This window comes from Ipomoea nil, unplaced genomic scaffold, assembly GCF_001879475.1.
Source record: "Ipomoea nil cultivar Tokyo-kokei standard unplaced genomic scaffold, Asagao_1.1 scaffold2690, whole genome shotgun sequence".
Lineage (NCBI taxonomy): Eukaryota > Viridiplantae > Streptophyta > Magnoliopsida > Solanales > Convolvulaceae > Ipomoea > Ipomoea nil.
This window is the reverse complement of record NW_017619118.1, coordinates 164724-190672: the sequence shown is the minus strand read 5'-3', so window position 1 is coordinate 190672 and position 25949 is coordinate 164724. Positions and strand designations below refer to the sequence as shown.

At 35.0% G+C, this 25949-nt stretch overlaps 2 protein-coding genes and 1 long non-coding RNA gene across 3 annotated transcripts; 1 reads left to right on the top strand and 2 right to left on the bottom strand.

Moving 5' to 3' along the window:
• Positions 1 to 7180: 7180 nt before the first annotated feature.
• Positions 7181 to 7487, bottom strand: LOC109155034. Its single transcript, XR_002049843.1, has 2 exons — positions 7400 to 7487; positions 7181 to 7270 (listed from the first exon to the last, which is right to left on the bottom strand). It is a non-coding gene; the product is annotated as an uncharacterized LOC109155034 (long non-coding RNA).
• A 6708-nt stretch (positions 7488 to 14195) lies between these two features.
• On the top strand, positions 14196 to 14861 carry LOC109155045 (pectin acetylesterase 7-like). The gene has a single exon (XM_019302774.1). It carries the CDS (start codon positions 14196 to 14198, stop codon positions 14859 to 14861), a length of 666 nt encoding a protein of 221 aa, XP_019158319.1.
• A 389-nt stretch (positions 14862 to 15250) lies between these two features.
• On the bottom strand, positions 15251 to 16100 carry LOC109155044 (pectin acetylesterase 7-like). Its single transcript, XM_019302773.1, has 2 exons — positions 15618 to 16100; positions 15251 to 15382 (listed from the first exon to the last, which is right to left on the bottom strand). Exons 1-2 carry the CDS (start codon positions 16098 to 16100, stop codon positions 15251 to 15253), a joined length of 615 nt encoding a protein of 204 aa, XP_019158318.1.
• Between the last annotated feature and the right edge of the window lie 9849 nt (positions 16101 to 25949).

Below are 25949 nucleotides of genomic sequence, written 5' to 3'. Positions count from 1 at the left end.
TATAACACCTCGACTTCAAACCTTGAGAATGCTTGGGCCATTCTCATTTCTTTTGCGAAAGCCTTTTTCTTGTTGTTGTGCTGGAAGGGCCTCTGCTTCTTCCTCTATCACTTTGGCTTTCCCTTTGGCAGCCTCTCGCTTAGCTACCTTCACCATATAGACTCGATGAATTTCGTCTATTTGGGTAACAAGAGGAATGGAGGAGGTTCCAAGCCATTGAAATGAGAACGCATCCTCGAGTCACATGTGTTGAAGACCTTCTTCCAAAGTGTCAAGGCCTGACATGCGCCACTTCTGTCATGTAGTGACTTGGGTGAGCTCAGCGAGCAAGTCTTCATCTGAGGAGACTACACTTTCTTTACCAGCGTAAATGGCCTCAGGTGGATCGTCATTGGTCATTTATTTAGCCAATTCGACATCAACGTTGATTAGACTTTGATGAACTACTGGGACCTCGGTAGTAGCCTCACTATCACTTGCAACCTCAGCATGTGTCTCTCGTGCTATCCCGGTAATGACATCAATTACCTCCTCGCTCACCACATTTTCTACTTGAGTAGGTTTTTTTGGGAGGGGTTGAGGTCGAATGGTAACCGGAACATTTTCCTCACGGGACGTCTTGGCTTCAAACTTAGCCTCTCGAATAGTTTCCAACACCTTGGTTGTTCGGGGCCTCTCGGTTGCACTTCGAACGGAAGGCTCGATTTTTGCAGCCTCTCGAGCTTTGTCCATTCGGATCTGTTCCCCCTGAGCTGGTGACGTCTCATCCACCACCTCTCGCACTGCCTTGACTGGCTGTGACGGCTCGGTTGGCTGAATCCTCGGCTTTTAGGACTTAGGCGCCTTAGGAGCCGTTGATTTTGGCTTTGCAGGAACATCGGCGACCAACCTTTTCTTTGCTTTGAACGGTTTTGCCATCTCGGGCTGGGGAACATCCTTTTCTGTGGACTTGGGAGTGACAACCTTTCCTTTCAATGCTGGAGGTTTAGAGCGCATGTAATCCGCATTTTGGTGAGTTGGGACACCAGCCCTAAGCGTAACTCCCTTAGACTTGAGTATCTTAGTGACTAAGAATCCAAAACTCACCTACTTGACTAGGGTTTTGTCGGTCACGTCCACAGCTTTCTCGACGAATTGCTTGAGAAAGTCGAACACTACCCTTGACCAATCTACATGGTAGTTGTTGAGAAGGGCACTCAGCATTGTGAATTTTTCCTCAGTGACGTCATCTATGTCTGCCACTCTGTTCTCGATGATCCGCCTGAGTATGTCAACGGCCCTTTCAAATTTAGGCTTGAGCGACTTCTTCTTGAGTGAAAACTTCAAGTCCTCATCTGCCTGTTCGCCTTTGACCTCCTGCTATAAGGCCTCTTGGTTGTACGCATGACCGGAACTATCTGGCTTTTCGTTCTCCTTGACTTAAAAGCCGAATAGAGTCCAAATGTCACCATGAACAACTGTGACCTCTGTTCCGTTTACCACCAATCTAATCTGGTCCGCTTTCATACTCAAGCGAGAATTGATGAAGAAACTTGGTTCCATCCAGCTGATGAACCGTCTTGTAGTCGTGGCAGACATACTTCATCAAGCCACCATCATCTAGACACTTGAGGATTTTCTCTGTCGTTGCTTTGTCTGTTGTATGCTTCAGCAAACCTTCCCTGTCTAAAATGAGACCATTCTTGACCTTATTGCTTAGTTAAGTGAGAACTGGCAGGTCATTAATAGGGGTAGTGGAGTTGGATGCACCAGAAGTGTTTGAAGATGCCATTGATGGTGTATGAAAAGCTTTGAAAGGTTTTGGGAATTTGAGAGCAAAAGATTTCTTTACTTCTTGCAATGTGTGAAAAAGTAAGAGGGTAGGCCGGGTTTTGGATTTAAATACCTTTCGAAAAATGGGCAAGCTACAACAAATGGATGTCAAGACAGCGTTCCTAAATGGATTTCTCATAAAAGAAGTGTTTCTTGCACAACCTAAAGGTTTGAGAGTTCAAAACATCTAGACCATGTGTATAGTTAAAGAAAGCTCTCTATGGACTAAAGCGAGCACCTAGGGCATGGTATGAAAGGCTTACTAAGTACCTAATCAAGAAATGTATACAAGGGGAAGTATTCATAAGACACTATTCATCAAAAGGTATAACTCTAATATAATAATTACTCAAGTTTATGTTAATGATATTGTCTTTGGATCAACATCTGCAAGTTGTGCTAACAGTTTTGTGAATCTCATGCAAGAAGAATTTGAAATGAGCATGGTAGGTGAACTGACATACTTTCTAGGTCTACAGATCAAACAAACTTCTAAAGGTATGTTTGTCTCACAAACCAAATATGCTAACAATCTGGTAAAAATATTTGGACTCGATACTTCTAAAAGTATACGAACTCCATTTCCCCACACACACGAAACTGCAATGAGATGAGATAGGCAAAAGTGTTGACTCAAGTCTATATCGAAGCATGATAGGCAGTTTGTTATATCTAACTGCTTGTCGCCCTGGCATTAGTTTCAGTGTTGGAACATGTGCTCGATATCAGGTAGATCCCAAGGAATCACACCTGGCTGCTGTAAAACGTATCATAAAATACGGGCACTGCCAATTTTGGTCTTTGGTACTAAAACAGATCAAACATTCAACTTGTTGATTTTACAGATGCAGATTGGACCGGAAATATACATCATGAAGTTGTTTTTTACTTAGGTTCAAATTTAATCTCTTGGTTAGGCAAAAAATAGAACTTCATATCCTTGTAAACTACAGAAGCAGAGTATATAGCTGCAAAGAGTAGTTGTGCCTAATTACTCTGGATGAAACAAATGTTGGCAGATTATTGATTAACATTATTTTTGTTGTTATTTTAAATAATCTTTATATAGTTAATTTGTAATAGTTAGTTAATTTTTATTTATTTTTATTTTTATTATTGCTATAAGTAGTTTTATTAATACTATTAATTTTTGGGTTATATTTGTTAATAAATTAATTTTTGTTAATAAATTTGTCAGTATAATAATTTCTTAACCCAATTTAATAAAATGCTTGTTGTTGTTGTTGTTGTTGTTAAGAAGAAGAAGAAGAAGAAAGGGTCAGCGCCAACCGATCGCAATTCGCCCCGGCCTTGTCAATGTACGAGAGGCGCGAGATTAGCGTCGGCAGCAAACAGAGTCGTCGGATTCGATGAATTAGCTGAAGCTTCGGAGTGATGAGAGGCGCTTCAATGGCGTTTGTTGGTCCAAGCCACCGAATTCGCAGAGTACGCTTGAAGATGTGTGTTCAAAAAGGGAGCCAAATTCAATCGTTCTTCACTACTGGAAATTATGCAATTTCCGACCACCTGAAAGTGATCTTAAATCAAGTTGATACCAAAAAGTCCAAAAAGTGGTCGGAAATAGCAACAAAGGTTTTTTCGGATATCAAAAGTGGTCGGAACATGCAAGGCTTTCGACTTGATTTATAATCACTTTCAGGTGGTCGGAAATTCAATAATTTCCAGTAGTGCTTCATCTCCAATCCCCGCATCTAGACACCAAAACAAATTCTTCTTCACAAAAACTCACAAAAAAAAACATATTTCAATTTCAATTTCAATTTGATGGACATTATTTTTGTTGTTATTTTAAATAATCTTTATATAGTTAATTTGTAATAGTTACTTTTTCTTAATTCGAATTGCATGAATTGAGTTGTGTTATGCATACAACTTAAGCTTTATCATGATTAGTGCCTAAGTACGTATGATGCTAATTGCAATGCTAAATCATAATGTTTAACTGGTGTTGGGTGGTCTCTTTTGCCCATTTCTGAGAAGGACAAAAACAATGATTTGCTAATTAATTAATGTTCATAGTTTTTATTCTCTTACTATTTCATCTCGCCGTTATTCAATTATTTTTTCTTGCCTTTATTTTCTACTTGCAGTTTCATTTGGTTAAGTACATTTGATTCTTATTTAGTCTTGAACAACTATAAATTGTCAAGTTAGTTTTAATTTCAAGGTTATTAAATTGCATTGTATCAATTCCCTGTGGGTTCGACGCTTGCTATTGCACACTATCACTACAATTAACTCGTGCACTTGTCAAGACATATATTAAAATTGTCCATCAATTATGATCTTTCCTATGAGGTAATTACACTATAATGTGATATTCAAGTGCTATCAACATCATGAAAAATCCAGCATTACACTCTAAAACAAAGCACATAGACACTCCAAAATCAATTTGTTTATATGTTCACAAAAGCCTTGGATGGTAACAAATTTCTTCTCTTGACATCACATTGAACAGACAGATATCATCATCTGTGGCTCCTAATATGCGAATCATCATGGGAATCGTAAACATAGAAGAAAAAGAAGTAGAAAAGAAGAAACAAAAAGAAGGAGAAATGAGGGAAGAAAAAGACGAGAGCTAAGGGAAAGAAACCACCACTGTTGCTAATTAAGGACAAAATCATGGGTAGTTCAACTTCTCAAACCTTTGCTGAGTTACAGTTCGGACCCATCTATGCTGCTGTTGAAAACTATGTGAGCGATCCCTCCACTGTTAATGAGGAAGACACAATCCCGAATAGTTTGAACAAATGCACTGCCAAATGGAGTCTCAACTTCAACATTGTTGCTGACAATGAAGGCACCGCCTCGTCACCTTTTCATAGGGATAATCCCACCATATGTCCGTACTGCCACAGCCGAAAGACGACGACTGAATGTCCTTATATATCCTCACTGAAAGATCAAAGGACACCAAGAAGAAGGTATTACTCCGTCTCAAAGGACACCAAGACCAATAACTTCTCCATTGCAAATAGGTCTAGGATTTTTTTCACGGATGATTTGGAACCTATGTTTGATATCATGATAAAAGAAAAAAAAAATTATCTGTCAACGAAAACTTCTCCTTGGTGAGTTTAATGTAAAAACTGGAGTCACATTGTTACTTGAAAATGTTGGACTGTTGCAGACTATTGTTGGAGTTGGTAAGTTTGTTAAAAAAAGTGGTGTGTGATTTTTACACAAATCTAGTGCCAGAATTGGTTAAACAAGGGAAGTGTTTCTACGATGGAGGTTTTATGACTTTAATCCAATTGTGATTAATTCTTTCTTTGGTTCACTGAATATAAATGATGAATACAAAGAGGATTTAGACATCATGGCATATGAACTAACTGGTGGGATCAAGCATTTGTGGACAACAAAAGACACTGTGCATGTTAGTGTTTAAATATTGTAAACCCAAACATGTAATTGACAAATTATTATATGGCAAATTAGATTGGTTAGATTTAGTGTCCAGTTATAGGATTAATCGAAGATTTGATAGAGCAAACACTACATTAGAGACTTTGAAGATTAGCCGTTGGACTGTACCGAAGTATCCGGAAATAACTGGCAGAGCTGTATGATGATTGAGGTTACTTTGCAAGAAAGACCTTACCTATCTTACATACTTCAAAGGGTAAGACATAAATTCTCCTACTTTTCTTTCGAGGATCATAGTATTATATATATGAGAGAGGTCACAAATCAAAGAATGACGGAAGAATATACAAGAAATATTTGAGACACAAGAAACTCTCTCCATACTTTAACAGTTTACTCTGATAGATTATCTTCTCAAAGTCAATATGGTGATCTAAGTTTAAGAAGTCAGTTGAGAAGAAAAGTTCTACAAAGCTGTATCTTGAACCGTATTCCATGCAACTGTGGTTTAGTGGTGAGTGAGTCAGTGAGACGGACAACGACAACGTAGATCTCCAAAGAAGGAATTTCTTGGACTACTGATTGCACAGATCTTTGGCCTCGACAATCCTCAATAGCTTCTACAGATAGGGTTTTTACCGTGTGTGGTACACATTGGGTGAGAATGCGTTCTCCTACCATCTGTTTGATTTGCTAGTGATATAGTGGATTAGACACACTGATGGTGGTCCCCTTTGTTTCCGTCCAGTCACGGAGACGAAGGGGACCCCTGCCAGCCAGGAGACGAAGGGCCCCCTTCGGCTCCAGCTGTATTTTTAATTTTAAAATAATTTATTATTTTAAATTATTAAAATAAAAGTTTTAAAATTATTTTTAATTCTGAAACCGACACAATAGGTAAATAAGTCATTTTTGGTAAAATTGCATTAATTTGCGTAGTTCAGGGACCTAATTGTAATTTTTTTTGAATTTAATGACTTTATTGTATTTTTGTGTGTAGTTGGATGATCTATTTGGCCCTTATTCCTAAGTTATATACGGAGTAGTATTTATCTTTCTCTAAATTCAATGAACTCAAGATACTCTTCATTGAAGAGTATCTGAGTAGCATCATAAGAACTTGAGACTTTGACTTTTTCAGCTATACAAAACACAACGAATTGACTTTTAGTATAACCGAATGTTAAAAAAACCACAGTATTGTAGACTTACTGTTTACATAATGCTTGGCTCTACAAAATTGCAAGAGAACAATGACAGGACCATTAAACTTAGTTTTGAACCATGACTCAACCTTTGAAACGTGCTAGTCCCGCATTGTACACTTCAACTGATCCCCTAAAAAATTAAACAGAAATTGTACTTAAAAATTAATTGAGTAAATACCAGCCAAGGTCTCTTGAGTTAAGTGGTTTCACCACCTATAGTCCCTAACTTTCGTAATTACCATTCGTGGTCCTCCGAGTTGTGAAAACTGACCTGCTGCCATCCTTCGGTTAGTTTCTGTCGTCTAAGCCGTAAAAAATATGGGTAAAAATGTCATTTGCCATATTGATCATTGTACTGCCACATCTAGTGTTGCTCCGGCTAAGCTACGCAGAAAAAGGACATGAAGGGGGAGATGAGATAAGGCAGGAGCAAGCTAAACTATCCAAAACTGTGCTCCATTAGCTTTAAGAACTCACGAAAATCAATGTTCCCATCTTTGTTGTCATCATACGCCATGATCATCTTCCTGCAATCCTCTTGCGAAAGCTTTTTGAGAAACCCATTCACCCATTCTGCAGAGGATCCTCTCCACCTTGTTTTTGTCTATGAACCCATCGTCATTCTCATCAAACACGCCAAAGCCATCGCCATTCACATACTGTGGTGTAGCTATAGAAACAAGGAAATCACTTGCAGCATCCCCGGCCATACCCATCCCATACGAATACATAAACGTGATTGTGTATATTACTAACTAGTCATTGGGTTTGGTGGCCGATGATTTATACGGACAAGCTGAAGGAACCCTTGCAGGTTTTTGATACTCCTTCCCAAATAATCTATAAACCTTTGCCTTAAAAAAAATCACAAAACAAGTAGGCCAGATTGAAACAAAAACCCAACAATTCCAAGCCTTGATCTTGAAAACCCCAAGAATCAATTTTGAAAGCCATATGTAGAAAGATGCGTGTGGAGCTTTTACCATGATGAAATCGAAGAGAAGGGGCAAAAGGTTGACAATTGGAACAAGGAAGAGCGGTAACAAAAATGCCAAGCAAGCCTATTTTTCGTGAAATTGAGAATCAGAGTTGAATCAATAAGTTGAATTTGGAGATGAGGGTTCACTGGAAACACCCACCACCACACCGGAAGCCAATGCTCAGCCTCGACCACCTTTAACCACCGCCGGATCTGCTCGCCTCGCGTCAACTGTTCGCCGGAAAGAAACAAAAGCTCGCCGTTCGTCGTTGCTGCTTCGCCGCTGACCCATCTTACCCGTCGACTAAGAGCGAGAGAGAGAGAGAAAGTGAGATCAACCGCCAAAAATAGAAGGTGTCGACGTCGATCTGCTGGGTTGCCTTCGTGCCCTGCTCGTTGGGAAGAACGGAGGTCGCCGGAGGAGATGAGAGCGTCGCTAGATCCGCTGCTTCCCTTCTTCTGCTCGCCGGACGAGAGAGAAAAGGAGAAGGACGAACTGTGGGTGAGAAGAGAAGAAGAGACAAGGATTGTGGTGTTGTTGGTCTTCTCTGTTGCCGCCATTCTGATGGCTTGTCGAGAAGGAAGGCGTTGCCGACAGCTAGCTGCTCCTCTATGTGAGATAACAAAAAATACATAAAAAAGAATTATATATGACAAATGACATTTTTACCCTTTCTTTTGACGGCTTAGCTAACGGGAGGATAGCAACAGGTCAGTTTTCGCAAATCGAAGGACCACGGATGGTAATTACGGAAATTAGGGACTATAGATGGTGAAACCATTTCAACGGACTTATTTCATTGGGAGAATTCAAAGGGATGGCATGACGTTTTAGAGATGTATTTGAATTTGTAAATTTGGGTGTCTGTGATGTATTTGGTTTGATATGAACTCAACATGTTTTTATAGCTTGAAAGGGAGAATTGTATAGATATGGTATTTAATGCTAAGGTTTCGGATACCAAAGAGACTACACATTCTAATTTGAAAACAACTAATTAATACTAATGTTTCAGATACCAAAGGTAATTGATCAAAATTCAGACATTCGCTATTCTTAGACATCTTAAACGCATCCACTCATTACTGCCGACCAAAATGCAGTCGTTTTTTATGGGCGAGAACTCAACCTATTATTATTATTATTATTATTATTATTTTTTTGAGTTAATACTCAAAATCGTCTTCGACTATAGTGGTTTTTCTCAATTTTGTCCTAAACGACTTTGGTGACTTAATGTAGTCCCAAAGTTTTGTGTTTTTACTCAATTCCGTCCCAGACTTTTGTGTTTTTGCTCAATTTAGTCCCCCATTTGTTATTCCGTCCATTTGTTGTTAAATAAATAGACAATTCAGTAATTTTAATATTGGCATCTCTTTATTCATAGACACGTGAAGTGCGAAATCCCTCTTTTTTTTACGAATTACTCCCAAAATCACTTCTAAAGCTGCGAATATAAAATTTGATTCGTATGTCTGAGAGTAACTCTGTGCGTAATTCGTGTAAGAAAGAGAGATTTCTCACTTCGCAGGTTGAAAGTAAAGAGAGGTCAATATTGATATTATTGAATTGTCCCTTTATTTAACACCAATTTGACGGAATAACAAACATAGGACTAAATTGAGCGAAACACAAAAGTCTGAGACTATATTAGGTCACCAAAGTCGTTTAGGACGAAATTAAGAAAAACCACTATAGTCGAGGACAATTTTGGGTATTAACTCTTATTTTTTTCAAAAGATGTGACTTTATTATAGATATAAGAATATAAGATAAGATGATTATATTAATTGAAATGTTAAAAATATAGTTGACCAACAAATAAAATTAAAGTGAAATTGATCGAAATGATAATGTGTTAAATTAATATTTTAACCAATTTTCACTACTGGAAATTATGGAATTTTCAACCACATGAAAGTAATCTTAAATCAAGTCGAAAGCAAAAAGTGGTCGGAAATAGCAACAAAGCTTTTTCCGGATACCAAAAGTGGTCGTAACAAGGCTTTTGACTTTATTTAAGATCACTTTCAGGTGGTCAGAAATTCCATAATTTCTAGTAGTGTTTAATTTTCTTAAAAAATTAGACATACTGGTGAAAAAAAATCTAAATCTCTATATTTTGTGACAACTATATTTAAATATATAAATTTTGACGCTTTAATTACAATTTTTTGTATACAATTATATTATTTGATATTATAAATAATTCAGTTTTTCCAATTTATGTTTTAACAGGTGGCTAAAATATTTCAAATGATATGTAGAATAAAATATACTTTGAGGGGTTTAATTTAAAAATTTGTAGACCTACAAATAGATGTTTTAGATTTAGAGCATCTCCAAAAGTAAATCTTTTTGGATGCTTTTTTCAATGCCAAATAAGATAGAGAAAGAGAGAGATTTAATACTAGTTGGGGTCCTTCGAGTATATATAATAGCACAGCTATGTCTAGTCCTAAACTTTCAATTTAATCACCCATGATTTTTCAATTTTCAAATGTAACTAGTCGTAGTCCTTTCATTAGTTTAATGAGTTAATACCCAAAATCGTCCTCGACTATAGTGGTTTTTCTCAATTTCGTCCTAAACGACTTTGGTGACCTAATATCGTCCCAGACTTTTGTGTTTCGCTCAATTTAGTCCTCCATTTGTTATTCCGTCAAATTAGTGTTAAATAAAGGGACAATTCAGTAATGTCAATATTGATCTCTCTTTACTTTCAACTTGTGAAGTGCAAAATTCATCTTTCTTGTACGAATTACACCCAGAATTACTCCCGGACCTGCAAATCAAATTTTGTATTCGCAGTTTTAGGAGTAATTCTGGGAGTAATTCGTAAAAAAAAAAAAAGGATTTCGCAGTTCACATGTCTATGAGTAAAGGGATGCCAATATTAAAATTACTGAATTGTCTATTTATTTAACACCAAATGGACAGAATAACAAATGAGGGACTAAATTGAGCAAAAACACAAAAGTCTGGGACTAAATTGAGCGAAACACAAAAGTCTGGGACGATATTAGGTCACCAAAGTCGTTTAGGACGAAATTGAGAAAAACCACTATAGTCGAGGACGATTTTGGGTATTAACTCTTAGTTTAATTAAGGGCAAAGTTAAGAGCAGGGCTGGTTAAAAATTTGAAGGACCATTAGTGGTTAACTTGAAAGTTGAAGGACCATGGATGGTTAAATTTGAAAGTTGAAAGACCACGACTCCACGAGTAGTTAAATTGAAAGTTTAGAACTAAACATGGCGGTGCCACTATACTCAAAGGACCCTAGTTGGTATTAACTCCAATTGATTATTACATTGAAGCCATAATATATGTCAAAACTTTTTTGCATGACTCAAGTATTGTAAACAATTATTTCATCATTTCATTACACAAAACAATTACATTAGGTAATCACTGATGCACATATTAGGTAATCACTGATGTACATAACTTTGTAAGAAGGTCTCTAGCTGTCTAGTTAACTAGTTTACATTAGGTATTGCATCCAACACTTGTTCTTTGCATCTGATTTTGTGATTCTTCCCTGAAGGTCTCTAGGTGTATAGTTGCTTTATCCTCCAGTATGTCTGCTATAAGTGGTTCTGATGAGTTTTCATTTTACCAAAGGGAAATGAAAGTTTTCCAAAAAATAGTCAAGTTAAACCACATACTTTGTAAATATATTACAAAGTTACTCCCTTCCTAATATTCTTCATGAATCTGACTAGTTCATGTGAATATGAATCCTGAATTGGTTCTGCAAAAAGGTTTTTGAATTGAAATAACCCAAATATAGAAATGTAGATTAATTCATAATAATTCATAATGTAGATTTCAGATGAGGCTTTTCTTTCCATCACTACATACGTGCGTATAACTCTGACTTTGATTGCGCTTTTGGTTTTGAAGGTTGACAAATCACGTCCCAGTATGAATAGACCCATGTGATGGAGAGAAGACAGAAACGTATCAGTAAGATCACGTCCCAGTGTGAATAGACCCATGATGGAGAGAAGACAAAAGCGTATCAGTACCCTAGTAGTATTGCTCGAGTGTTTGTATTCGATAGTTGTGATGTATATGTAGACTGTAATTTGTCCAACTGAAGAGTTGGGTACTGATACGCTTGCCTTGAGCTTTTAATGCTATTGACGGCCATATAGTTTCGATGCATCGGTTTAGATGCATCGCTTCCAATGTATAAGATATTTGGACGACATATATTTTTAAATTGTTTCGTTCAAATTAACACTACCGTAAACATTCTTAGAACTTCGGGATTCTCCTTAAAAATTGGACAGCGGAATAAATTTTTTTAGGAGCCCAATGGTATAAGAAATTTGATGTACGCATTTGATATCTATTATCTAAACGACGCCGTTAGTTTAGGCAAGAATTTGTTTGCCTTTATGCATTTACTTCTAATTGCTATTTTATAATAGAGATTAGAAGCCAAGTATGTTGTGGTTTGATGGCATTGTTGTGACACTTTCAAACAAAAGGTTACAGGTTCAGGCAAATTGTTCTGTGAACCCAAGTTCAAAAATACACAACTTACATATTGATAGGGCGTTTCGTTAGAAGGAGAGAATTAGGGAGAAATGAATTGTAATTCTATGAAAAAAGAATACACTAAGAATTTAAATTACATTGTTTGGTAGGGAGGAATAGAATGATGGGGAATTGAAAGGGAAAAAATGAATAATGACTAAAATGTCCTTCTATAATAATAATATAATAATCATAAGAGGATAAAAACACTTTGAATTATATTTACCAAAAAAATTTTGAAATAATTTTTATATATAAATTTTTTTTATATATATAAATGGTATATTATTATAGGTAAAATAATGTATATAATTAATATAATAGGATATGTATATTAATACTTTTTACATAATAATAATAATAATAATAATAATATAATAATAATAATAATAATAATAATAATAATAATAATAATAATATTATTATTATTATTATTATTATTAAATAATAAAAATAATAATAAAATTATGTCGCTTATTTTTTAATATCTTAAAATAAAAGTAAGTGAGTATAATTTAGAATTACATGTAGTAACATTCAGATAATTAATAATATCCCGTTATTTGATGTAAATATTGTTGCTTTCATCGACTTTAAATGGTGAAAATGAGATGGAATAATAGTACAACTAACAGCTAATTGAGCATTTAAATCGCCGTAGTGTACCATTTCGCCAACTAATAAATATGCCTTGATAAAGATGTACTGAAACGACGCGATTGCTACCTGCTAGCTTCTTCCATCTCCACCCTAAGGCTATCCTTATTCCTTCAAATCTCTCTCACTCGAAAAAAATGAATCTCACTTCCACATTATCCAATTTGCAAATCATTTTCTATTTACATTACATCTTTGCAAATTCAATATGTTTTTAAAAGTGGAGTCTTTAGTTTATTCAAAATTGGGCAAATTATTATATGGACCATGGTCCATATAATGCTGTATGGACCATAATAAAAAGTACATTTTTAATATATTAAATGTACATTATTTTTGTACTGAATGTACATTATACAATATAATGTATACTCAGTACACAAATAATGTACATCTCCTGAATACAATGTACATTATTTTTGTACTGATGTAAATTATTTTTGTACTGAATGTACATTATTTTACAGTATACAAAATATGGTCCCTACAACTTGTTTGGACCATGGTCCACACAATAATGATTGTCAAAATTGATCATGGGTCATTTTGGTTTGTAAGGCTCAAAATAATTTTGTAAGATATATAAGTAAGACTCATAATGCTCAGTTAATTTTGACGTGAGCCTTGAGAATATTTGGGAAGTTGTAATGTATGTTTAAGTTTTCAAATTAAACACTCATAATGTTCCTTTCATTTTGTGACTAAGCTATCTTTTGGTTATTTTGATAAGTGGGAGTGACAAACTTGTCAACTCCAAGCTCTTAGCCAATGGAGATAGTGTTAAAGTTATAAAGTAGTCATAGAATATACTTGACATTATGCTTACATTAAGAGATTCCTACTTAAGACATGCTTTTAAAGATTTTAGGGATCATACAGTGTGCATATTTTTTTATGCAAATTTGGATGGTTTCTTTTTCAGTTGCACATATACTTTTTTTTTTTTTTTTTTTTTTTTTAGAAACATCCATTAGGGGACTAAAAATAAACGTAGCGTTTGTTCATAAAGAACCTAAGTTAGGGAATCTACATGAATATGATCATAGAAGATATTATTCACTTGATCAGTAGAGGACATATTACTATGGTTCATGTGTTTGGTTTTTTAATGGAGATTGTAGTACTTGCACCAAGTGGGAGAATATCAATATTTTTCCTAATATAATATATTATAATATATTGTATTAATTAAGTGGTTGTGGTGCAAATAGATGATTAAGTCAGTTAGTGATTTAGTCAGTTAGGTAACTTAGGATATTCAGTTTAGCGTTAACTGAATATCTGCCTATATTGATGACATATAGGCTTCTAAGCAAAATAGTCCTCTCACAGCTCCTGTTTTCAGCATACACACACCATCAAATATTCAGGAGAGAAGTGGTAGACAAAATGATAACACTATTCTGCATGTTTACCATCCTAGCGACAATACCAACAACTTTGGCGAGAGACATTTGGGTAATCCTAAAGCTTTCGATATAACGAGGTCAGGTTCCTCGTTAATCTAGTTTATGTTAGTTAATATTAATATCTAACACATTCAATAAGAACAGACGCCAGTGTTCCAACAATTATTATAAAGAGTGTTATTGATGAAGGAGCTGTCTGTTTGGATGGCATCCCACCAGCATATAATTGGGATGCATGGAAAGATGAAGGTGCACGCAATTGGCTACATCACCTTAAAGGAGCTAGGCAGGTGGTCCTTGAATAGTACTCTATACCAGACATCCGATCATAACATTCAAAGTTGTGCAAGGCGCTTGTATGGTTCCGCGGGTTCTTCTCGACACATACCGGCCACTGATAACTTAACAGGCATGTTAAGTGGTGACCCCAAAATAAGTGCTCTTTACAACTGGAATCGAGTCTTCTTTCGATTTTGTGATGGAGGATCATTCGCTGGAGATGTTGAACAACCAGATCATGTTACTAAACATTACTACAAGGGTGTAAGGATTTTCAATGCGGTTGTGAAGGATTTGTGGGCCAAAGGAATGAAAAATGCTCAAAATGTATTTCTTTCTGGCGGCTCAGCAAGAGAGTTGGGTTCAAGCATACACTATGATCGCTTTCGAGCTCTATTTTCGAAGAATGTTAGAGTGAAATGTCATGTCGATGGTGCACTCTTCATTCGTGTCAAAAATCCCGAGCAAGCAAAATTCTTTGCTACTGTTTTTTACAGTGTAGTTGACCTACATAAACCTGACAAGGCATTACCTGTTGAGTGCAGTTCAAAACGGAGTCCATTTGAGTGATTCTTCCCAAAATCTTTGGTGCAATATGTGAAATCTCCGATTTATTTCCTCAATTCGGCATTTGATGCATTTCAAATAAGAAATACATTTTCGTTACATTTGCGCCAAACCATTATGAATCACACCGTTAGTAAAGGTGATGTGCGTATGTTAAGAAATTTCACTCGACAATTGATTAGTGTATTGCCCCCACTAAGTAGTGACAAAGGATTTGTAATTACTTCTCTCTTCGCACATACCTTCACTCCATAGGGCTTGAAGAAAATAATGTTCGTCGATGAGAAATCTGAGACATTTGAGAGGGCACTTATAGATTGGTTCTTCGACAAACGTTCAGGGAACAAGACAGACCCAACAGAGGTACTTGTATATATTTCTCTATCTACAATTTAGCGTTGCACATATACTAGCATCTCTGTTGGGTCTATCTTGTTCACTGAACGTTTGTCGAAAAACCAATCCATAAGTGCCCTCTCCAATGTCTCGAATTTCTCATCGACGAACATGGGTTTCTTCAAGCTCTGTGGAGTAAAGATATGTGCGAAGAGAGAAGTAATTACAAATCTTTTTTTAACTACTTGATGGGGTCAATACACTAATCAGTTGTCGTCTGGAATCTTTTAACATATGCACATCACCTTTACTAACGGTGCTATTCGTAATAGTTTCGCGCAAATGTTTCGAAAATGTATTTTTTATCTAAAATTCATCAAATGCCGAATTGAGGAAGTAAATCGGAGATTTCAAATATTGCACCAAAGATTTTGGGAAGAAACACTCAAATAGACTCCGTTTTGAAGTGAACTCAGCAGGAAATGCCTTGTTATGTTTATGAAGGTCAAATACACTCCGAAAAACAATAGCAAAGAATTTTGCTTGCTGGGGATTTTTCAGACGAATGAAGAGAGCACCATCAACATGACATTTCACTTTAACATTCTTAGAAAATTGAGCTCGAAAGCGATCACAGTGTATGATTGAACGCAACCCTCCTATTGAGCCGCCGGAAAGAAGTACGTTTTGAGCATTTTTCATTCCTCTTGCCCACAAATCCTTCACAAGTGCATTGAAAATCCTGGCACCCCTGTAGTAATGTTTAGTAACATGATTTGGTTGTTCAGCACCTCCGACGAATGATCCTCCATCACAAAATCGAATGAAAACTCGATTCCAGTTGTAGATAGCACTTATTTTGGGGTCACCACTTAACATGCCTGTTAAGTTCTCGGTGGCCGGCATGTGTAGAAAAGAACCCAGGGAATCATACACGCGGCTTGCACAACTTTGAATGTTATGATCAGATGTCTGGTAAAGAGTACTATTCAAGCACCACCCGCCTCCTTGAAGGTGAAGTAGCCAATTGCGTGCACCTTCACCTTTCCCATCATCCCAATTATATGCTGCTGGCTACCATTCAAACACACAGTTCCTTCACCAACAACACTCTTTATAATAAATGTTGGAACACTGCGTCTATTCCTATTAAATGTGTTAGATATTAATATGAAAACTAACAAAAACTAGAATAACGAGGAACTTGACCTTGTTATAGAGGAAGCTTTAGGATTACACAAATATCTCTCGCCATAGTTGTTGATATTGCCGCTGGGATGGTAAACTTGCAGAATAGTGTTAGCGTTTTGTCTACCACTTCACCACCGAATACCAGATGGTGTGTGTATGCTGAAAATGAGAGTTGTGGGGTGACTATTTTGCTTAGAAGCCTACATGTCATCAATATAGGCAGATATTCAGTTAAAGATAAACTGAATATCCTAAGTTATCTATCTAACTAAATCACTAACTGACTTAATCATCTACTTGCACCACAACGATATTAGGGAAAACACTTAAATTCTCCCACTTGGTGCAAGTACTAGCACAACCTCCATTCAAGAACAAAACACATGAACCATAGTAATATGTCATCTACTGATCAAGTGAGTAATATCTTCTATGATCACATGCATTTAGATTCCTTAACATAGGTTCTTTACGAACAAATGATGTGAGTCTAATTGTGCACATTTCTAGTAGTAGTTTGATTATATTTGATAGGTTTGAATTCATGCTTTTGGTAATTTAATTGCAAAATCCTTTATTTTATTATTTAATTATGATTCGCACTTGTTTCGAATGTTTTACGGTGTTTGTTAGTGTTTTTGAATCATTGTAGGTCAATTCTATGAGCAAGGGAAGTTCTAGAATAAATTTAAAATTAAAGTGGATCGAAGGACGTGTATACAGCAAATTCGACGCGTTCAAAAAATCCAATGAGCATTTCGGCCGAAGAACAGCGAAGCTCGACGCGTCGAAGTCGCGGTGTGCGAAACAATAAAGAATGGCACGGTGCTGAATTACAAAAGGAAAAGGGACGCTGACTTGCAACAAATTAGAAAGGGCGTTGTTTCCAAAGCAAAAGAAAAGCTTCATTCTCCAAATTATAAAGGGCACAGTTTCCAATTAAGGGTCCGTTTGGAAAGCAGGAAAATGACTTCTGGAAAATGTTTTCTGGAAAATGAGTCATTTTCCGGAAAATATTTTCCTTTCCAGTGTTTGGTTGCATTATGGAAAACTGTTTTTCTGTGTTTGGTTCATTTTCTGGAAAATGAGTAGAATTGTATAATTAAACATTTTAATTATTTTATTTAGAATATTACAACATGTATAATAATATAATATTAATTTTAAATATAATAAAAAATAGCTAAGGTTTTCAAAAAAAAAAATAAAATAATATATCAAAAATATTATGGTGGTGGTGGTGGTGGTGGTGTAGTGGTAGTGGTGTTATTCGTTATATAATAATAATAATAATAATAATAATAATAATAATAATAATAATAATAATAATAATAATAATAATAATAATAATAATAATAATTGGTGGTGGTATGACGGTGGTGGTGTGGTGGCGGTGGTATGGTGGTGGTAGCGACGGTGGTGGTTGCGGTTGTATGGTCGTGGAGGTGGCTGCGGCGGCGGTGTGATGGTGGTGGCAGCGGCGACGGTGGTTGCGGTAGTATGCTGGTGGTGGCGGCGACGGCGGTAGTGGTGTTTGTGTGATGGTGGTGGTAGTATGACGGTGGTGGCAGTGGTCGTGTGGTTGCGGTGGTGGTGGCGGCGACGGTGGTTGCGGTGGTATGGTGGTGGTGGTGGCGGTGGCGGTGTGATGGCGGTGGTGTGGTGGTGGTGGTGGCGGCGGTGGTATGGTGGTGATGGCGGTGGCGGTGGTATAGTGGTAGTGGTGGCGGCGATGGTGGTTGTGGTGGTATGGTGGTGGTGGCGGTGGTAGCGGCGACAGTGGTTGTAGTGGTATGGTGGTGGTGGTGGTGGTGGCGGCGGCGGTGGTTGCGGTGGTATGGTGGTAGTGGTGGCGGAGACGGTGGTTGCGGTGGTATGGTGGTGGTGGTGGCGGCGGCGGTGGTGTGAAGGTGGTGGTGTGGTGGCGGTGGTATGGTGGTGGTGGTGGTGGTGGTAGTGGTTGCGGTGTTGGTGGTGGTTGTGGTGGTGGTGTGATGGTAGCGGGGGTATAGTGGTGGTGGCGGCGGCAATAGTGGTGATGATGGTGGTATGGTGTTGATGATGTTGGTGGTGGTGTGATGTTGGTGTAAAAGTTGGAAAATGACTTCCCCCCAAAAAAAGGGGAAGTCATTTTCCTCCAAAACAAACCTATTTTCCAAAGTCAACAGAAAATGATTTCCGTTGACTTGATTTTCCAGGCACATCCAAAAACTGGAAACTTGGAAAATGATTTCCAGAACTCATTTTCCAGGTTTCCAAACACACCCTAAATCAAAGGGGCGGCATTCTCGAATATTAACGGGCTGTTTGGTTGGAGGTAGTTTAGGTGTAGTTGAATTGCAATTCTATGGAGACCATAATTATGCCGTTTGGTTGGAGGGAATTGGAATTCCCTCCAAATGCTGAATTACAATTCCAAACTCCCCCCTAAGAATTGTAATTCAGTGTTGAATTGGAGGTTGGAAAGACATTTTTGTCCCTGACATCTATTATTATTATTATTATTATTATTATTATTATTATTATTATTATTATTATTATTATTATTACATGAGGGCATTTCAGTCATTGTATCACTTATTCCCTTTCAATTCCCTGTAATCTTATTTTGCATACCAAACACTGTAATTTGAGTTCCTACTTTATTCCTACCTTATTCTTTTCCCACCGAATTACAATTTCTTTCCACCCTAATTCCTTCCTTCCAACCAAACGGCATGTAAAAGTTAGCTTTCCAAAAGAAAATAGGAGAGTTCCAATTTGGGCCCGAGATGCAATTTCAGTCCAATTTCGCACAGAATTCATATTTCTACCGGGATTGGTTCTAGGCTTCTATCTATAAAATCTCACCTTCCTCAACCCTAATTTTCATTTATAGATCTTTGGAGACAAGAAAGAGAGAAATCAAGAGCCACAAGTTATCTTGGGAAGTAAGAAGAAGACTAGGGAGATTTGGAAGAATCGTCTGGTTCATTCTTGTACTCTTTTGATAATTTGTATTTCCTTTATTAATATTTGCTATGTATAATTTAGCCATGCTTGGCTAAATTCCATTAGAGATTCTTGGGTAAAAAGTGTTTATGAACCTATGTGCCTGTGCTCTCAGATCCTTTAATATATTATTATTTGGGTTATAACTTGTGTTGTAATTGTGATTATATTGTTTGATGCTTGTAATTAGTGGCCATAGTTACTTGTTTTGTTTGCTATCTTTGTGTCACAACGGGAGTTGGGCATAATTTAGGGCACACACAATTGCACATAACTGTTGCACCTTGGGAAAGGATAGTTTTGTTAGGGAGTTTAATTTTTGATTATTGCACATCGGGAGATGGTAGTAGTTTGGAATTTGTTATGATGCATGATTCTGTTTTATTGGGTGTTTATATCACGGGAGTGGATATTTACTAGTGTTAGGGACAACGGGATTAGCTCTATACCACCTAGCATCCTCACACTTGTTAAACCCAGATTTAATATTACATTAGGTTAGGCACGGGGGATTAAACACTTGAATCCCAGGAATCTCAATCTCTCTCTATTGTTTTCATTACCCTGAATCATTGCTTTATTTTATTTATTTACTGCAATCATCCAAGTCAATCGTTAGGATTAACTTTATAGAATAAATTAGTAATTGGTGCTTAATACTCCACTTCCCTGTGGATCGATAACCTGATACTCCAGCTATTTATTTGGTTCGAAATATATTACAATCAACAAACCCTACGTTTATTCTTAGTCTCTTAATAGATGTTTCTAAAAAAGAAAAAAGTATATGCACAACTTAAAAAGAAACCATCCAAATTTGCATAAGAAAATACGCACATTGTATGTTCTCTAAAATCTTTAATATCATAACTTAAGTAGGAAACTCTCAATGTAAGCATAATGCCAAGTATATTCTATGACTACTTTATAACTTTTACACTATCTCTAATGGCTAAGAGCTTGGAGTTACACTTCTTTCACTCCCACTCATCAAATTAATAACCAAAAGATAGCTTAGTCACAGAATGAACGGAACATATATGAATATTAAATTTGAAAACTTAAACATACACTACAACTTCCCATAAGGTCCACTTCAAAATTAACTAAACATTATGAGTCTTACACCACATATCTTTGCAATTGTTTTGAGCCTTACAAACCAAAATGGCCCAAGATCAATTTTCAAGAAACTAAAGACTCTTTTAATTGCTAAGAAATTTATTAATTGACAGTGCACCACAAGTCAAATGTTTTTGTTCTAATAACCTCTTTAGTACTGTTACAACATTTTCATAAATACGTTGCACAACCAAATGTTCAATAAATTTGAACTTATGAATTTATAAGAACAAAACTTAGATTAATACTTGTATGAACTTTTGGACTTATTGTTAGATGTACAATCCAATTTGGAATATATGAAGACAATTAAATCCATTAGCTTTAGTAAAGTATTTTAATGACTTTTTTTCTAAATGATCACTCCCATTGATTAAGATATTCTTTAGCCAAATTATACACACTCATAATTGATTTGACCAACTAAATAATGAAGATATATAATTCCCACTATTAGTTGGGCATACTAAAAATCAATATTTGGATACAATAATAGTCCAACTAAAGGAATAATTAATGAAAACATAATTTCTCATCATAGTTGGACATACTAAAATAATAAAATACATCTTCCAAAACCAATTTGGAATCGGGCTCAAAAGATACATTTAATTATTAGAATCCAAAAGATGTATATCGGCAAATTATGCTATGCGCACGTGCGCACCTTGCAAGGTGCGCACGGCGCTAAAACGGCGTCGTTTTCCGTGAAAACGACGCTGTTTCAATTAAAAAAAAAAATTTGTTCGAAACGCCGTTAACGGCGTTAACGACATATTTGTTATGAAATTATGAATATACAGTTATGATATTATGAATGTACAGTTATAGAATTATGAATGTATAGTTATGGAATTATGAACTTATAATTATGAATATAGAGCTTCGAAAATTATGAATGTTCGGTATGGAATTATGAATATACAGTATGGAATTATGAATGTACAGTTATGGAATTATGAATGTACTATTATGGAATTATGAATGTACAGTTATGGAATTATGAATGTACAGTTATGAAATTATGAACATAGAACTCTGACATTATGAACTTACAATTATGAGCATAGAGCTTCGAAAATTATGAATGTACAGTTATTGAATTATGAATGTACAGTTACGGAATTATGAATGTACAGTTATAGAATTATGAATGTACAGTTATGGAATTATGAATGTACAGTTATGAAATTATGAACACAAAGCTGTGAATATATGCTCATATAACGAAGCGGTCTGAAATTAAATTTAAAAAAAAAAAAAAAAAAAAGATAACGGTGCCTGACGGCACCGTTATCCGTGCGCATGAAGCACGCTGGGCACGAGCTCACAGCATAACTGTCCATGTATATCATACCACGCAACTTACTATAGTTAGTCCAAATAACCAAGTAAGCTTCGTGAAACAATTAATAAAATGGGCTTAAATTTTGGGAACTAGCTAAATACATATTTTGTCAAATGCAAATCATGAAACTTAGAATTATAATTGAACTAAAGTTATAAATTTCAAGAAATTGAGATAAACCTATTATCTAATGGGTTGATGAATTTATTGACATTAAACTTGTTGGTGGGTAAAAGTTTTAATTTTATTAAATTCAATTAAACACTTATATATGATAAAATTTTAATCTCAATTACTAAATAACTAGAAGAATCTAGTGAAATAAAACTTGCATGTAGGCTAAAATTTTACTCAATTAGATCTATCTGAAATTTTATGAAGAAACAATTATCAAATGAATTGAAGAATCAAGTGACATAAAACTTGCTTGTAGGCTAGAATTTTAATTAAATATAATAATAATAATAATATATTATTATTATTATTAACTAATAAAAATAATAATAATAATATTATGTCGCTTATTTTTTAATATCTTACACTAAAAATAAGTGAGTATAATTTAGAATTACATGTGGTAAAATTCGGATAATTAATAATATCCCGTTATTTGATGCAAAAACTGTTGCTTTCATCGACTTTAAATGGTGAAACTGAGATGGAATAATAGTACAACTAACAGCTAGTTGAGCATTTAAATCACAATAGTGTACCATTTCGCCAACTACTAAATATCTACTATACTAATAATCTACTATCTACTATACTAATATCTACTATACTAATAAGTGCCCAAGAGAGTTAGGCCTATAATGGGTAGAAAAAATGGCGGTCACAGATTTTAATCAAATGTATGGCTCAGATTGATTAAAAGATTGATCAGATTTAAATTTTACACTAAAATTTCCTAAAATACCCACACACCGTTACTAATTCCGTTAAAATTTTAAGAATTGCCGTTAGTTCACCGTTAACTTACTCATTGATTTCAATAAAAAAAAGGTCTTAGATTCGAACCTTATCCCAATCAAAGTTGGCATAATTAGTACTCTATTTTACTCTTATTAAATTATATAAATAATAATTTAGTAGTTACAACGAAAAAAATACATATGCATTTCTTTAATTTAGAATTATGTGTCCACAATGTCTTTATTCAAAAAAAAAAATTATTCATTATCAATAAATTAAATAAGAGAAATAATTTTATTAGTTATATTGTCTTTATTTTTCTTCAATATAAAAATTCTTTATATTCAAATTTATTAATTGATTATATTCGCTACATTATCCTTACAATGTCTTTATTCAGTGAAAAAAATTATTAATTATCAATAAATTAATTAAAAGAAATAATTTTATTAGTTATATTGTCTTTATTTTTCTTCAATATAAAAATTCTTTATATTCAAATTTATTAATTGATTATATTCGCTACATTATCCTTACAATGTCTTTATTCAGTGAAAAAAAATTTATTAATTATCAATAAATTAATTAAAAGAAATATTTTCATTAGTTATATTGTCTTTATTTTTCTCAAATGTAAAAAATTTTACATTCAAATTCATCAATTGATTATATTCACTACATTATCTATTATCTTTTTTTGTGCACTACTTTTCTAATTAAATATCAAAGTTATAATACAAAATAATGTTGTATATTTATTTACCAAGTATTTTATTAATACCATGAAAAAATTAAAAAAATATATAATTAATAAAGCCAACCATATTAACTACTTTGAGAGATTTTGTGACAAAGAGAGTATTCAAATCACACAACAAATTGAAGTGAGAACTACCTCGCAATGTCCTTGTTTGACAATCAGCAGTTAGAGGTTAGCGTTAGCGGATTATACTAGCAGATTTGGCTAGCGAATTTATTTAATTATTAACATTGGGTAGAAAAAATGACCGCCAAATTATTAAATCAAATGAATGGTTCATATTGTTCAGGTTTTAATTTTTTTCTTTTAAGATTTTATAATTTATCCTTAATTATATGATTATCCATTTAACTTTTCCGTTAATTCACCGTTAGTCTAATTCTAATATTAAAGTCTAATATAGAATTATAACTACACCACTAATCCAATTCTAATATTAAAGTCTTAATAGAACTTAGCCACAAATCCTAATGTCAGAATCTCCTCAAACAATATTAGTATATATTTAATATTTTATGCCCTAATTTTTATTTGTTTTCCCTTATGTCCCGTATTTGGTTTCAACTATACCTATACAATTATTTTATTGACAATTATAATCAATCTTGACTATATTATCTTGTATTTGTAAACTTAGAATTACCTATTTAACCCGCACGGGCTTAGCTCAATGGTTTAGTGGTAGTATTTGGGAGAAGAGACCAAGGATTGAACCTCGGCAGCGGCAATGCGGGAATTATGTCCAAAGTGGGCAGATTCCTTGTGCGTATCAGCATTTAGCCCTGTCTGCTGAACCATTGAGTCACCGTGATTTACAACTTCCCACAATGCTCTGTCGGGTCGGAGTGTGGGGGGCCCTTGGGGTTGGGGACTCAACCTTTGGGAGAAGAATTACCTATTTAAATACGCAAATTCAACCTTCAATTATCTATGCATGAACAATTTCAATATAATCCTGCCTTAATATACTTTAAAGTACTTATTTAAAAAAAAAAATATTGGGCATTATCCCAATCGCGCAATGCGCGTACAAAACTAGTGCCTTAATAAAGATATACAGAAATGACGCGATTGCTACCTGCTAGGTTGTTCCATCTCCACCTTCAGGATATCCTTATTCCTTCAAATCTCTCTCCCTCTAAAAAAAAATAGATCTCACTTTCACATGATCCAATTTTCAAATCATTTTCAATTTACATTACATCTTTGCAAATTCAATATATTTTTAAAAGTGGACCCCAATATCACATCATATTTTTAAAAGTGGACCCCAATATCACATCACTTTAAAACTTTAATAAGGAAAACATTTGGTGTACTCCCATTTTAAACTCCCAACTTGTACTCCCTCTCACATGCTCTTGATGTAGACATTTTTCTGTGGACATACATGATGAAAGTAACCAATCCTGGTTTGCCACCTCAGGCAGTGTAAATGAGGGAGTAGAATTTTGGGAGTCTATGTAGTAGAACTCCTTTAATAAATACAAAAAAAAAAGAAAAAAAAAGAAAAGAAAACAAAATAAGTGCTTTCTACAATTAATAAATTCCTTAGCTATTAATAGTCTTTAGTTTCTTCAAAATTGATCCTGAGTCATTTTGGTTTGTAAGGCTCAAAACAATTTTGCAAGATATATAAGTAAGACTCATAATGTTCAGTTAATTTTGAGGTGGGCCTTGAGATTATTTGCGAAGTTGTAGTGTATGTTTAAGTTTTCAAATTTAAAACTCATAATGTTCTATTCATTTTGTGACTAAGCTATCTTTTGGTTATTTTGATGAGTGGGAGTGACAGACGTGTCAACTCCAAGCTCTTAGTCATTGGAGATAGGGTTAAAGTTATAATGTAGTCATAGAATATACTAGGCATTACGCTTACATTAAGAGATTCCTACTTAAGGGATTCTTTTAAAGATTTTAGGGATCATACAGTGTGCATATTTTCTTATGGAAATTTGGATAGTTTTTTTTCCGGTTGCGCATATACTTTTTTTGAGAAACATCCATTAAGAGACTAAGAATAAACGTAGGATTTGTTCATGAAGAACCTAAGTTAGGGAATCTAAATGCATATGATCATAGAAGATATTACTCACTTGATCCGAAGAGGACATATTACTGTGGTTCATGTGTTTTGTATTTTCATGGAGGTTGTGTCAGTACTTCCACCAAGTGGGAGAATGTGAGTATTTTCCCTAATATAATATATTATAATATATTGTATTAATTAAGTGGTTGTGGTGTAAGTAGATGATTAAGTCAATTAGTGATTAATTAAGTCAGTTAGGTAACTTAGGATATTCAGTTTAGCTTTAACTGAATATCTTCCTATATTGATGACATGTAGACTTCTAAGTCAGTTAGGTAACTTAGGATATTCAGTTTAGCTTTAACTGAATATCTGCCTATATTGATGACATGTAGACTTATA

Excerpts from the sequence above, each read along its gene's own strand:
- LOC109155045 (XM_019302774.1), top strand. The coding sequence starts at position 14,196 with ATGAAGGAGCTGTCTGTTTGGATGGCATCCCACCAGCATATAATTGGG.
- LOC109155044 (XM_019302773.1), bottom strand. The coding sequence starts at position 16,100 with ATGCCGGCCACCGAGAACTTAACAGGCATGTTAAGTGGTGACCCCAAA. Across the intron at positions 15,383-15,617 it reads GTTTCTTCCCAAAATCTTTG|AGCTTGAAGAAACCCATGTT; the intron begins GTGCAATATTTG and ends TTTACTCCACAG.